At 30.7% G+C, this 12,127-nt stretch overlaps 1 protein-coding gene and 2 long non-coding RNA genes across 5 annotated transcripts in view; 2 read left to right on the plus strand and 1 right to left on the minus strand.

Moving 5' to 3' along the window:
- The window catches only part of LOC108754434, a 1,187-nt gene extending 792 nt beyond the window's left edge, over positions 1-395 (plus strand). The window contains exon 3 of the long non-coding RNA XR_001939703.1: positions 9-395. This is a non-coding gene — a long non-coding RNA (uncharacterized LOC108754434). The remainder of the gene's footprint in view (positions 1-8) is intronic.
- A 724-nt stretch (positions 396-1,119) lies between these two features.
- On the minus strand, positions 1,120-1,893 carry LOC108754456. Of its 2 annotated transcripts, none has more exons than XR_001939707.1 (2): positions 1,665-1,893; positions 1,120-1,326 (listed from the first exon to the last, which is right to left on the minus strand). It is a non-coding gene; the product is annotated as an uncharacterized LOC108754456 (long non-coding RNA). The 2 variants fall into 2 exon arrangements; XR_001939706.1 differs by having other exon boundaries at positions 1,656-1,736.
- A 141-nt stretch (positions 1,894-2,034) lies between these two features.
- Positions 2,035-11,899, plus strand: LOC108754438 (lipopolysaccharide-induced tumor necrosis factor-alpha factor homolog). Of its 2 annotated transcripts, none has more exons than XM_018496710.1 (4): positions 2,035-2,486; positions 9,710-9,895; positions 10,263-10,530; positions 11,497-11,899. In XM_018496710.1, exons 2-4 carry the CDS (start codon positions 9,727-9,729, stop codon positions 11,597-11,599), a joined length of 540 nt encoding a protein of 179 aa, XP_018352212.1. In that variant the 5' UTR covers positions 2,035-2,486; positions 9,710-9,726; the 3' UTR covers positions 11,600-11,899. The 2 variants fall into 2 exon arrangements, with proteins under 2 accessions (XP_018352212.1, XP_018352211.1); XM_018496709.1 differs by having other exon boundaries at positions 9,721-9,895.
- The last annotated feature ends 228 nt before the right edge of the window (positions 11,900-12,127 follow it).

Here is a 12,127-nt window from a genome sequence, read left to right on the forward strand (position 1 = left end):
AATAAGAGGTGAAAAAAAAGAGTATATTAGTTGGATTGAAACACCAACAGATCCCTAAAGTTCCCAAGTTTGATAGCAACAATCTGGTACTCGTAGATAACGGCATACCTCTAGTATACAGTACAAAAATACAGGTGTCTATTCCACATATACTCCGAACAGAAATGAAAGAACAGATTCACAGCAAAGGAGATTATACTAAACTAAGAGCGATTGCATCCAGATTCGTGTAGTGTATCTACCTTGCCTACTATTACATGTATTAAATATTTCATTGTAATGTTAATTGTACTTATTCAGTATTTACTGCCAAACTTGTAGTATGGAAGTGTATTACTCATGTATCTCTGTGTATTTTATTGTATATTAATATTTTAATAATAAAATTACCACATTCAAACCTATTTTTTGTTCTATATGCACTAGGAGTATATTCCACTTAACATACCTTTGCGATGTATGCATCATTATATCATTTCATCCTTGTTTAACGTTTGATGACAAGAAGGATGAAATGATGTTGCATATCCTATGCACGTGTGATTTTGGTACATAAGTATAGGGTGGGGCAAAAGTCCCGCTACCATTTTGATTTTTTTATGTGACGTATAGCTCAGTTTAGCTTTAATCGTTGTGTTGTGTAGACGTGCAATTTTGCAATCGTAGCGGGACTTTTGCCCCACCCTGTATAGCGCTGGCAAGTGTAATTTTAGTTCAATTATCAGCCACGTGATGTCTATCATTTTGTATTTAAGCAATTATTTGAATTAATTGTTAAAGTTGTATTATATCTGTGTTAATTGATTTATGATTTTAATTAAGATTAGCAAATTGCATAATTTTTTAAAATTTTTCTTTAATTATAATCATAATTTTCTTTAATTCTTCGCCTTTAAATAGAATTTATTATCAAAATTGTCTTCATTGAATTCGGAAATCAAATTAGTAATGCAAATAATTCTTCAGTTTCCAAAAGCACTTGTTTTCGATATGATTCCTATATAAGAATAGAATGTAGATGAACATTTTGGATCCTCTGAGGTAGAAGATCAATAGTCTGATACTGGTGAATAAAGTGCTTCCTGTCCCTTCCTGGTAAGTTAGAACAGGTTAACATGGTTTAATCATCAAAATCTTTATTCAATAGTTTCAACAGGCTCAGATACAAAATAATACAAAACTGTGTTTCAGCATAGTAGATCTGGTAATAGTATGCTTTTACACAAGTGATCTCTCATAAAAAAAAAGTCTGAAAAAACAGACTTCTCTCCTTAAAAAACAGACTTGAATAGTATTCATTTGACAGCCATGAATATTGTCCATTGTCTACCAAAAAAAAAAAAGTAAAAAATAATGTAAATAGTAAATAAACTGATTAATCAGTAAGTACAAAAGCTTATTGAGTTGAATCTAGTTTATCTGTAAATTTGTAATATAATACTACCAATTGCTTAAAATAATACTAATAAATAATACTTTAGACAATTAAGATAATAGTATTATTGTGTTGCGATATTCACTGCTGAATATGCTGCCAATACTGAACATCTATAGTACGCCATTTGTACTCGATCAGCATTGAATATAGTAGTGAATATGGGAACAAAGCCAATTGCAAATAATACTCGTAATCCTAGTTAATAGAATTGACTTACCAGACTTACTTATGTTGAAAACAGCAGTTTATACTGCTTATATATATTATCAGTTATATATATCATCGATTATAATATCAGTTAACAGGAGCCATTGGACAGGAAGCGCTCAATAGACACTATCCTTATTCAATGAGTAACGTCGACTACTTTTTTGCGTTCAGCATAACGCAACAGTTTTGCTGTTTAAACATTTTTATGACTGTCTAGTCCAAACGACCCGAAATGCGCTCCACATTTCGCAACATGTTTACTAACGGTCGCCATGGTTACCATCATGGCGGAAAGAAGAAAGATGAGTCACTCCCATTATTCATGGTGAAGGAAACCATAGAGGGAGCCACTATGATGGAGGAGGTACCACAGTTGGTATCTCGATTATTATCACAGTCGGTATTTGCGCATCGATTGCAGGTAAATACGTGGAATTACCGAAAGATAGAAAGCTTGAAAGTCTTTCGACGTCCGCGAGAGATCAGTTTCTCACTTGGTCGTCGTTTCGTTCCGATCGCGGAAGAAGGTGACGGCTTTTGTTCGTGTACATAATACTGCAGTCAGCAGTGTACAGTGTACTCCGTTGTGCGTTTTCCTTTCGCTCTCGTTCTTCGTTACGCGAGGAATCACGCACTGCACGTAAACGGTAAAAGGCCGCGAGTCGCAGTGACGTGCCCTCGACAATTTTTCGCGACGCTCTAACTTGTGTCCCATCGCCGGCGCAGTGTCGCCAGGTCATCGCATTTGACGAGCTCCAATCGAGTCGAGGAGACGATAACCTAATTTGTTTCGACGATTACGTCAAGACAGTTGCTTAATTCGCCTGCAGGACACACGGTGAGTAACACATTTCTGCATCGTCTGCACATTCTTCCTACGAGATCGACCAGCTCGACGAAGCGTTTCATCGCGATGGACTTTTTTTTTCTGTGTTTCCTTTTCTCAACGTCGCTCACCTTGTCCGCGATGTTTAACATCACGATCACGACACGCACGAGTTCGTGCGTTAATCGTGAATGACATCCTATTATTCCTGTTTCGTATAAATTATATAAGAATAGGAATTGCATGTGTCGTCTTTGTGCCGCACGTATATATGTGAATTATATACGAATATTTATCGGCACATGCTCGTAATTGGAATTTTATCTGTCTGTTGCGAAGGTTAAATTTTGTTTTCGGTCAACATTTATCTTGAATATATAATTGTTACATAATATATATTTTTTGCTGTTAATGATTTGGTTGAATTTTATAAGGAAAAAAGAAATCGAAAAGTTGAAAAACATTTTCAACTTTTATTGAAATATTTAGATTTGTAGCTTTTAAACTTTTAGTTTTTATTGTAAAATCTCGATGACTCACGTTGGGAAACCAGATAACCGTTTACGAGATCAGAACGGATGAGTATAAGTCATTAATACTTTTATATAAATTATTCTTATCTTCTTTATTCCTTTTATGACTTTTATCAAATTTTCTTTTAAATTAATAGCGTCTTATAACACACATCTGTATTATTTATAGGCATATTATATATTTAAAATATTCCGAGCATAATGCAAATATCATAAAATTTTCGTAAAAGTTATTTAAAAGGAAATTAAATAAAACGTATATGTATATTATTGATCAAAGAGATGAAAGACCTATAAGACTAATTGTAAGTAAGACCAACACTAGTTTTTCATACGTATACATATTTTAATTAATTAACTAAATTAATGTAAATCTTCCGATAACTTAAGAATGATGTATTATACATAAGAATTAGTGAGAACTCCTCATAATTTCATATAATAAATTAACAATATATTTAGATATCAATTTAATATATCAATCTAATATAATAAGAGATATATCCCTCGAGATATCCTATTTCAATAATTTATGTCACACAATCTGATAAAACCTGATATATCTGGTTTTATTAGAATATGACATAGATATAGATTATCAGGTGTTATTGGAATATGACATAAGGCCTGTTCTTTTTGGCTGAACTTTTGTATTAGTTCATCTTTCTTCTTTTTCTTTTTTCTCTTGAAGAGAAAAGGAAGAAAGATCACCTGGTGCAAAAGTTTAGCTTATAACATACATATTCTAGGAATAGGCCTATAGATTATTAGAATAGAATATTTCTTATTACTTATGTTGACTTCTAATTGCTCTGTCTAAATATGTTGTTAATTTAGGAAATCTTTTGACTTTCATGGTTTTGATTCATTTTCAGTACGATAATAGTACAATAATATATTCAAAATTATAAATTCGCGTATGTCGTGATAGTTGGTAGTCGCTTAGATGATATATCGTGAAAATCAAACTGTGTAAACAAAGTCAGATAATTCAAATCATAAAGATCCAGTATATTTATATATAAGATTGAATATTTTTCTAAACTTCCTCATGAATGACATAAAAAAATATATCTATTTGCGAATTTCTCCTGGATCTCTATAATTTAAATTATCTGACAGATCTGGCTTTGGTTGCATTATTTGATTTACATGATGATATGTGATCTAAGTGATTGCCATAATGCGCGAATTTATAATTTAGAATTTAGAATATGCGATTATTGTACTGAAAGTGGCTCAAAACGTTTACATTGATTTAGTTAACAAAAATTTATACACGAAAAACTGGTGTTGGTATTTATAAGCATTTTATTTTCTTTATATTCCCACTTTATTTCATATTATTAGTGATTTTTGTAGAGTTTTATAAAGAAAAAAAATTAAATTGAAACAAGTTTAGGTTATATATTGCTGCGTTCGAAGAATGTCAGCTATTTTACGCCATTTTATCGTCGCTTATTTTCTAGCGAGTGATAAGAATGAAGATAGAATGACGCAATTGCATTGACAGCATATTTCCCAAATGTAGCCAAAGTATAAGCTTATTAAATTTAATTTAACACTACAAAATTATTAATAACACGTATATATATTTTTTATTTAAACTTTTTAAAGATAATTGTTTTGGAGTATTTTACTTGGAGTATTTTATATAATACAAAAGTCAGAGGATATAAAAAGAGTTAATCGGCAGCGTGCAAAAATAATTTTGATGTCCTAGAAGTGTATATGTAATTATTTGTATCCAGGAACCAATTAAAAAAAAGGTAGACACAAAAGGAATCGCCTTAGATATGAATTATGTGCTTTTTTCCAGTTTTAATTCTTACAAACTTTCTATAATAAATCATTACCTAAGTTTTAAACCATAAGAAATTGATCAACCACACAGTCGAATGTGAGAAGAATAATCGACTATATGATTGGTTATTTACGGCTTAAGACTTGAAACTTAGGCAATAGTTTATTGTAGAAAGTTTTTATTTTCTACATTCCCATTAGGAATATAGAAAAAGATAAAGAGTAAGCTAAAAGATTGAAATTAATTTATATTGGTAGAAACGAACAATAGAGGGGAGGAATTTTAAGACGCTGTGTATAATATTCAGGAAGCTGCGATTTTATCGTAATATGTTCAAGCATAATTCGATAAATCTCGATTTCGATCGCCTCCGGCTTTGACCGTCTGCTATGCACACGTTGCATGTTTGCCAGGTATACTTCTGAATATCATTTCAATGGCGAAATAACATCTCAAAGTCTACTTCTCAAACGTATACTTGCACACGTAGGTTGTATAAAGATATATGTAGTGTCAATTAAGCGTGCCTGATGAAAAATTGTGCTTCAAAAATTGTATTTATTCAAAATTTTCACATAAAAAAAATGTAATTAAAAATTGTGCTCCAAAAATTGTATATATTTAAAATTTTGGTTTTTTTAAAAAGTATTTGTTCACAAAAATCCTATGAATATTTAACGTATTTATATTCATTCAAACAAAATATAAACTGAAAAAAAAGTTCCAAAAGCAATCGTTACTCCTTAACTATATAACCAGCGTTTTGATGACTTTAAGTAAAAAAAAAGGAATTTTATTTATTTTTGTCATTGTAATATTCAGATTTTATGAAGAAAACTTAGAAATTTTGAAAAGTATATTTTAGAAAGCAATACATTTTTTTATTTATAAATATCTATTTGATAGAGCGTCATACACATTCCAATATAATTCCGATTACGTCACAGTAATGTTATAAATATTTTATAAGATATCTTGGGCGCGTCGTTTATGGTCTGTGGACATTAAAGTCGGTGGAGATATATTATTTATTCCTAATAAAAAAGTCTTTGTTTAACCTATAGATTGAATAAGGATGCCCATTGTATAGGTCGCGAATTATCGAAGCAAATCGTTATCGTAGTGTCATCGCTATTGTTTTTATAGATTTCTATTTTCTCTTGCAAGCTTGCAAGCTATGTGCAGATAATACAAAGTAAAAGTGAATACGAAACGAAAACATTCGTAATCATATTCAAGAAATATTCATTCAAATGGAATGAAAAAATATTTATTCGTTTTTTGGCGAATAAAAAAGAAGTATTCGAATGTGTGTTTTTATTCATTTTTTTTTTATTCATTTATTCGAATATTAGGTATATTCACCGGACACATTAGACATATGGGACCTACAATTTAACGCTGGTTTCCAACAGCAGTTTGAGAGGTTTTCTTGGCAATAGATAACTCTTGGGACGTGTTCGAATTCTCACCCGGGTACTTCTCGAGTATCATGTCATCCTTATTTAACGTTTGGTAAATAACAAGTGATATCTGGGTGGCACTCATGGTAATCTGAACATAGTTTTGGTGGTTTGCCATATCGTCGAAGAAGAGCTACGAGCGCGTAAAAATTTCTTCTGGGATCTGCTGGGAATCGAATTCGAGTTCCCTAGCATAGATCAGAGATCTGTTCGCGTTGCTTGAAATCTCCAAAAATTTTTGAACTTAAAATGAGATAGATACATATTTGGGCGTTGAAAAGAGGAGAAAACGAAGATGTTCTGAGTGTAAGCAACGCGAACAGACCTCAAGTAGACTCGCGTGCTGTCCACCATGGCAGCCAACGAGAGACAGATGACATGGTGTAACATGGTGAAGCTCAAGTGAATCGTTATTGTTCGGCAATGTTAAACAGAAAGAGGGTGATGTTATATCGCATAGCTTGTTGGTAAGCTTCCCATGTTACGCTTGTGCTTTATATCCTTGAATATTCCATGTATAATACAGACATTGTAAAAAGTTACAAAAATTTAATTTAAAGGAAAGTTTTCTAAAAATCATAAAAGGGAAATGTGTGTGTGTGTGTGTGTGTGTGTGTGTGTGTGTGTGTGTGTGTGTGTGTGTGAGAGAGAGAGAGAGAGAGAGAGAAAGAGAGAGAAGAATAATTTTACAAAAATATTAAACACATTACATGTTTGTTTATATACTCCAAATGTAAGACAAATATCATAATTTTTACAAGAAATTATTTAAAAGAAAATTTGGGAATAAAAGAATTTACATATAGTGTAAATAATTTTATAGAATTTTATGGCGAAAATATGTAAAAATAAATCAATTGCAAGGACATTTAAACAGATAAATCGTATAATAACGTTAATATGACTTTGCGTTATTATCTTATTTTAAAACAAATACTGGGAGCATTCATTCCGTTATATTCGCATTGTTCATAGTTTATTGTTTTATTCTTATCCGATCACAGAACCGAGCGTGTGATCGTAGAAGCTACGGGGAAATCACGACGCGGAATCATTTCAGCGAAAGGAAATTCATACAACGGGCTTAGTACCTTTGTATCTGTTGTCAATTAAAAACATGATTTCATGGAAGCTTCTTTTAAGATCCGATTTTATATTCCCTAATAGACTTACATGATTTTCCTGCCGGAAGCATTAATAACACGGAAATGGAGATTAAAACAATACATTTTGCTCGATAATAATACAATACGCGAAAAAAAGCAAGTATTCTTTTGTAACAGAGTTTCTCTTAAGATAATTAATTTCTGAAATAATTATACATAAATAAATAAATAAATACAAATATAAGAAAGCTTTATGAAGCTTTGCCATAAGCGTTATTCGATTTAATAATATATATCTTAAATGTATCGCATGTCTAGCTGTTAAAATATTGACTTTAATTACAAATAATTTAATTATAAATATGTATCGCATTTATAAATGTTAAAATATTTACTTTGGTCAATGATTATTCTAAAGTTAAAAATTTACAGCTAAAATGGTGGGAAATCTCTGAGACACGTTATGTACAGTGCTTATCATATCATTAATGTAACATACGAATCATGTTTATTCGAGCACAGCAGCGTAAATACATTCACGGTTTTGAGTAACGTATCAGCTTTGAAATAAGATATCATAATAAAAACCATCCAAAGTATTACGAGGTACCAGTATGCGTTCGGGATTTTAAGCTTTCTACGTGCGACTCCGCTGGCAAATATATATACCGTGTCTCTATTACTTAACATCCGCCCAACTTTCTATTCGCGCGCCAGCACAAATGTGTGTGTACCCGTTCGTTATTTACATTTAGATGTTATTGCGAGTCTCATTACATGCCGCGATTCCCAGACCTTTTCGTATGCATTACGCAGATAGTTTCTTGATGTAATATATCTTTTTAAATCCCACTGGATCTTGAAATGAAAATATCAAGAATCTCCTGTACTTGTATTTGCAGACGATTGTGTCAAATTGCTGCAACTTTACTTTCTTCTTGTTAAAAGATGCGGAATCTTTTTTTTTTTCTCAAAGATACTTAATTACTAGTAGCTATTATCTTCGAACAAAGACGTTTTTAAAAGCGCGATTTTCATTCCTTATTAGACAATAATGTTTAGATTTTAAGGTTCATTGAAATTTAGATTTTGTGATGTAAAATTAAATGGCTAGCGCGAGCGTGGCATGGCAGACAGCACACTAATCTATCATATTAGTGGTCCCGGATTCGATCCTGGTAGGAATCAAAATATTTACGCTCGTGTCTCCTTTCGAAAAAGGTCGGTAATCTTCCGAGAGTATCTTTGCTCACAAAAAAAATCTATCATTTAGAATTGCATTAAAATTGTAGATCCCGTATGTTTGTGGCAATTGAATCATTAACGTGCGCACCATAAGCATATGAGAGAGGTGTGTAACACAGGCGAGAGGCCTAATGTAAGAGGAAGAAGAAGTACAATTAAGTAATAAGAACATAATTTTTTTTTTATGTTTAAGATATTTAACATTACAAATATTCCGCGAAAAGATTTGTTAGTCTTCGATAATAAATTTCATAGCATTTCATAGCAGCATAATAACAGCATAATACTTAGCAATAATTATATATAAGCGTGCCTTGATTCATTATGATTTGACCTTGTTATATTGTTGTGTTACGATCTTGTGCATGAATGCCCTGCACAGGATCGATGATAAAATACTACGAAATATGTATATTATCTCTATAGCTATTTATAAATTTTCCGAGAAAATTATCTGAATGCATCAACGTTAATGTTATGTGCGGCGAAAAAAGGAAATGTATTTTAATGTGTATTATAAAAAATTACGGGCGGCAGTCACATTTGATAATCTTTTATTTGTTTTTTTTTTTATAGATAAAGTCATAATAAATTGTATATTTTTTTACTTTCGTGGCATTTTATTGTAAACATAAAGATATTTAATAAATGATAAATAAAATATGCTATTATTTAATATTATTTCCTCGATGCATGTAAAAATTCCTGAAATGAATTCTCTTGATTTCTCTATTTATTATAATTATATGAATCATAACATTATAAAATTATTTATTTATGTAAATACCGAGCTATATTATTTATTTTTATATCACATTTTTTAATTACGTGATATATATTTGCCTAGTAATAAATAGAGAGATTGTTATTTATATTTATATAAACTAGACAACAACTTAAAAAGAGACAACACTTAAAAAGAGACAACGTTAAAAGACAACGTTCATGAGAAAATATACTCATGAAAAATTCGAAATTCTTTTTATTTTTATGACCTGAAAATAATAGTTTATATATTTTTAGTATTTTAATCTATATTATCATTTTGGACATAATTGTTTTGGATTCAGAACTTTGGATTCAGTTCTTTTTTAGGAGAAAATGGAGAAGAACTTGGGTTTTACTAACGTACAACCTTCGGCCCCTCTGCCAACCGCTCCGCCGTCTTACGAGGAAGCCATAGCTAACACAGGAGCAGCACCTACGTACCCTCCAGTTATTCCCACACCGTATCCTCCAGGAAATGCGCCAATACAAATGCCCATGCCATGTATGTGATATCTTGATACAAAGTGGATTTGAAACTTTTTTATAGTATAAAATTAAATTGAAATGTGAAATTTTTAATTTCCAAGTCTTATATAGTAAAATTAAAAAATATCTAAACGTTAAATACGAAGCGCTCTTACAGTTCCGAGTGTTAAGATGTTGAACTAACATTCATTAAAATTAAAATTAAATTAAATTAATTTATTTCTGAAATAAATTAATTTATTTCTTATTTGTAAATTTGTGACTCAATTGTTAGCATACATTTTTTATCTATTTCTTTTATATAGAAATTTTTAATGTCAATTCTTTTTAATTAATGATAAAGAAGATGTGTAAGATAGATAGTAAATCTTATATAATTTCAGACAATCAACCACCAAATCAAACGACAATGCCTATGCCATCAGTTTATCCGGGTTCAAGTCGATCAACATCGCAACCACATTTCAATGCCGAACCGAATTCCGTACCGCGGACACAAGTACGGGTCATTCAACAACATGTAGTGCTCGCCCTAGGGCCGAATGCAGTGAAAATGTCCTGTCCAACATGTCACGCCGATATCAAAACTACTACAATATCGGATCATCAGCCAAGTGCTCACATTTGCTGTGTCATACTCTGCTTACTTGGGTAAGTGATGAATTACTTTGTATGTATTTATAATTTACGCTTACTGCATAAATATATATATATCGATTATATTTAACGAAGTTTTTTGTTCCTCCGATTATGATGTATATTTATATATTTTTCTTTTGAATTTATTAATTTTAATTATTTAGCAATAGAAATCTAAAGGAAGATATTAAAAAGCCGATTTTTGCCCACAAAGATATAAATATAAGGAATAGTGTTTTTTTAAAATAAATTTTGACCTGAATACGATAACGTTAATAAAAAAAGTTCGAAATCGATAGGAAACACTTTGAAAATTGAGCATGAACATGATACGTATTTTAAAGAAATTTCAATAATTTCTTTTATTTATGTTCTTTTAGGCAAAAATGAATCCTTTTTTAATATCCTCCAAAAAAAAGGCAGATTTTTGCCCACAAAAAGATGTAAGTAAAAGAAATAGTTTTTTTGCAGATTTTGATCTCTTGGATATAAGATATTGAAGATAAAATTATTAAAAAGTTCGTGGCATGTGGGGAATACCTTGAAAAATAAACAAGAACATTAAAATTTCTTTAAATGTATTATGTTTATGTTTAGTTTTCAAGATGTTCCCTCTCGATCCCGAACTTTTTATTAACATTGTATTCACAGGAGGTTAAAATCTATAAAAAACTACTATCCTTTTTACTTATACCTTTGTGAAGAAAAATCGGCCTCTTTTTAATGTCCTTTATTTATGAATATTTATTATTGAAACATAGAATTATTGTTCTCAGATTGATTATTGCAATTTGAATTATTGTAATTTGTACATATAATTTCTCACACACAAAATATAATTACATATTATAGCGTGAAAAATGTGCTTTTGTAACACGTAACGTTATTATATGTAAATCAAATGTTAAACAAACGATAACGATATTATATAAATTTTCTCATAAATAGTATTTATTATAGATATTCTCTTTTTTTCAGATGCTGCCTTTGCTCATGCCTGCCATATTGTATGAATGCTTTCATGAGTGTTCATCACTTCTGTCCAAACTGCAAAAATTACATTGGCACGTGGAAAGGTTGATTTTATTCACGCTCATACATAGGTTCCAACTTCTCGTATCGAGATGCTCTGCAATTCTATAAAAAGCTACTTGATATCCTTCGCTTATCGCACATAACAACGGAAAGAAAGGATTGTTAAAAACATCCATGTAAGTTATATATTACATGTTTGATACTTCAGACTGGAAAGATTACTGTGTTACAATATACAAATGATGATTTATCAAACACAAGTCCTGGTTAATCTAACGTACAGTGTGAATTATGATATTGTATGACATGGTATCACGAATATTACGGACTTTTATATAATAATAATACAGTAGATTAAGAAAGTAGTAAGAAATGATGACAAAGTGTGATTGTAAGGAAAGAACTACAGGTACATTTTGCAAAAGCAGATTATATTCTTATTTATATGTGTGCGAAAAAAAATTAGTATTTTTCTTTCTTTTTTTTATTGCAGAAATCTTGTGTATAAATTTATAAAAAAAGTAATATTAGTTAATTATTCTCTATGCATTTCTATATATACATATATATATAT

Source organism: Trachymyrmex septentrionalis, unplaced genomic scaffold (genome assembly GCF_001594115.1).
Source record: "Trachymyrmex septentrionalis isolate Tsep2-gDNA-1 unplaced genomic scaffold, Tsep1.0 scaffold8, whole genome shotgun sequence".
NCBI classification, from domain to species: Eukaryota; Metazoa; Arthropoda; class Insecta; order Hymenoptera; family Formicidae; genus Trachymyrmex; species Trachymyrmex septentrionalis.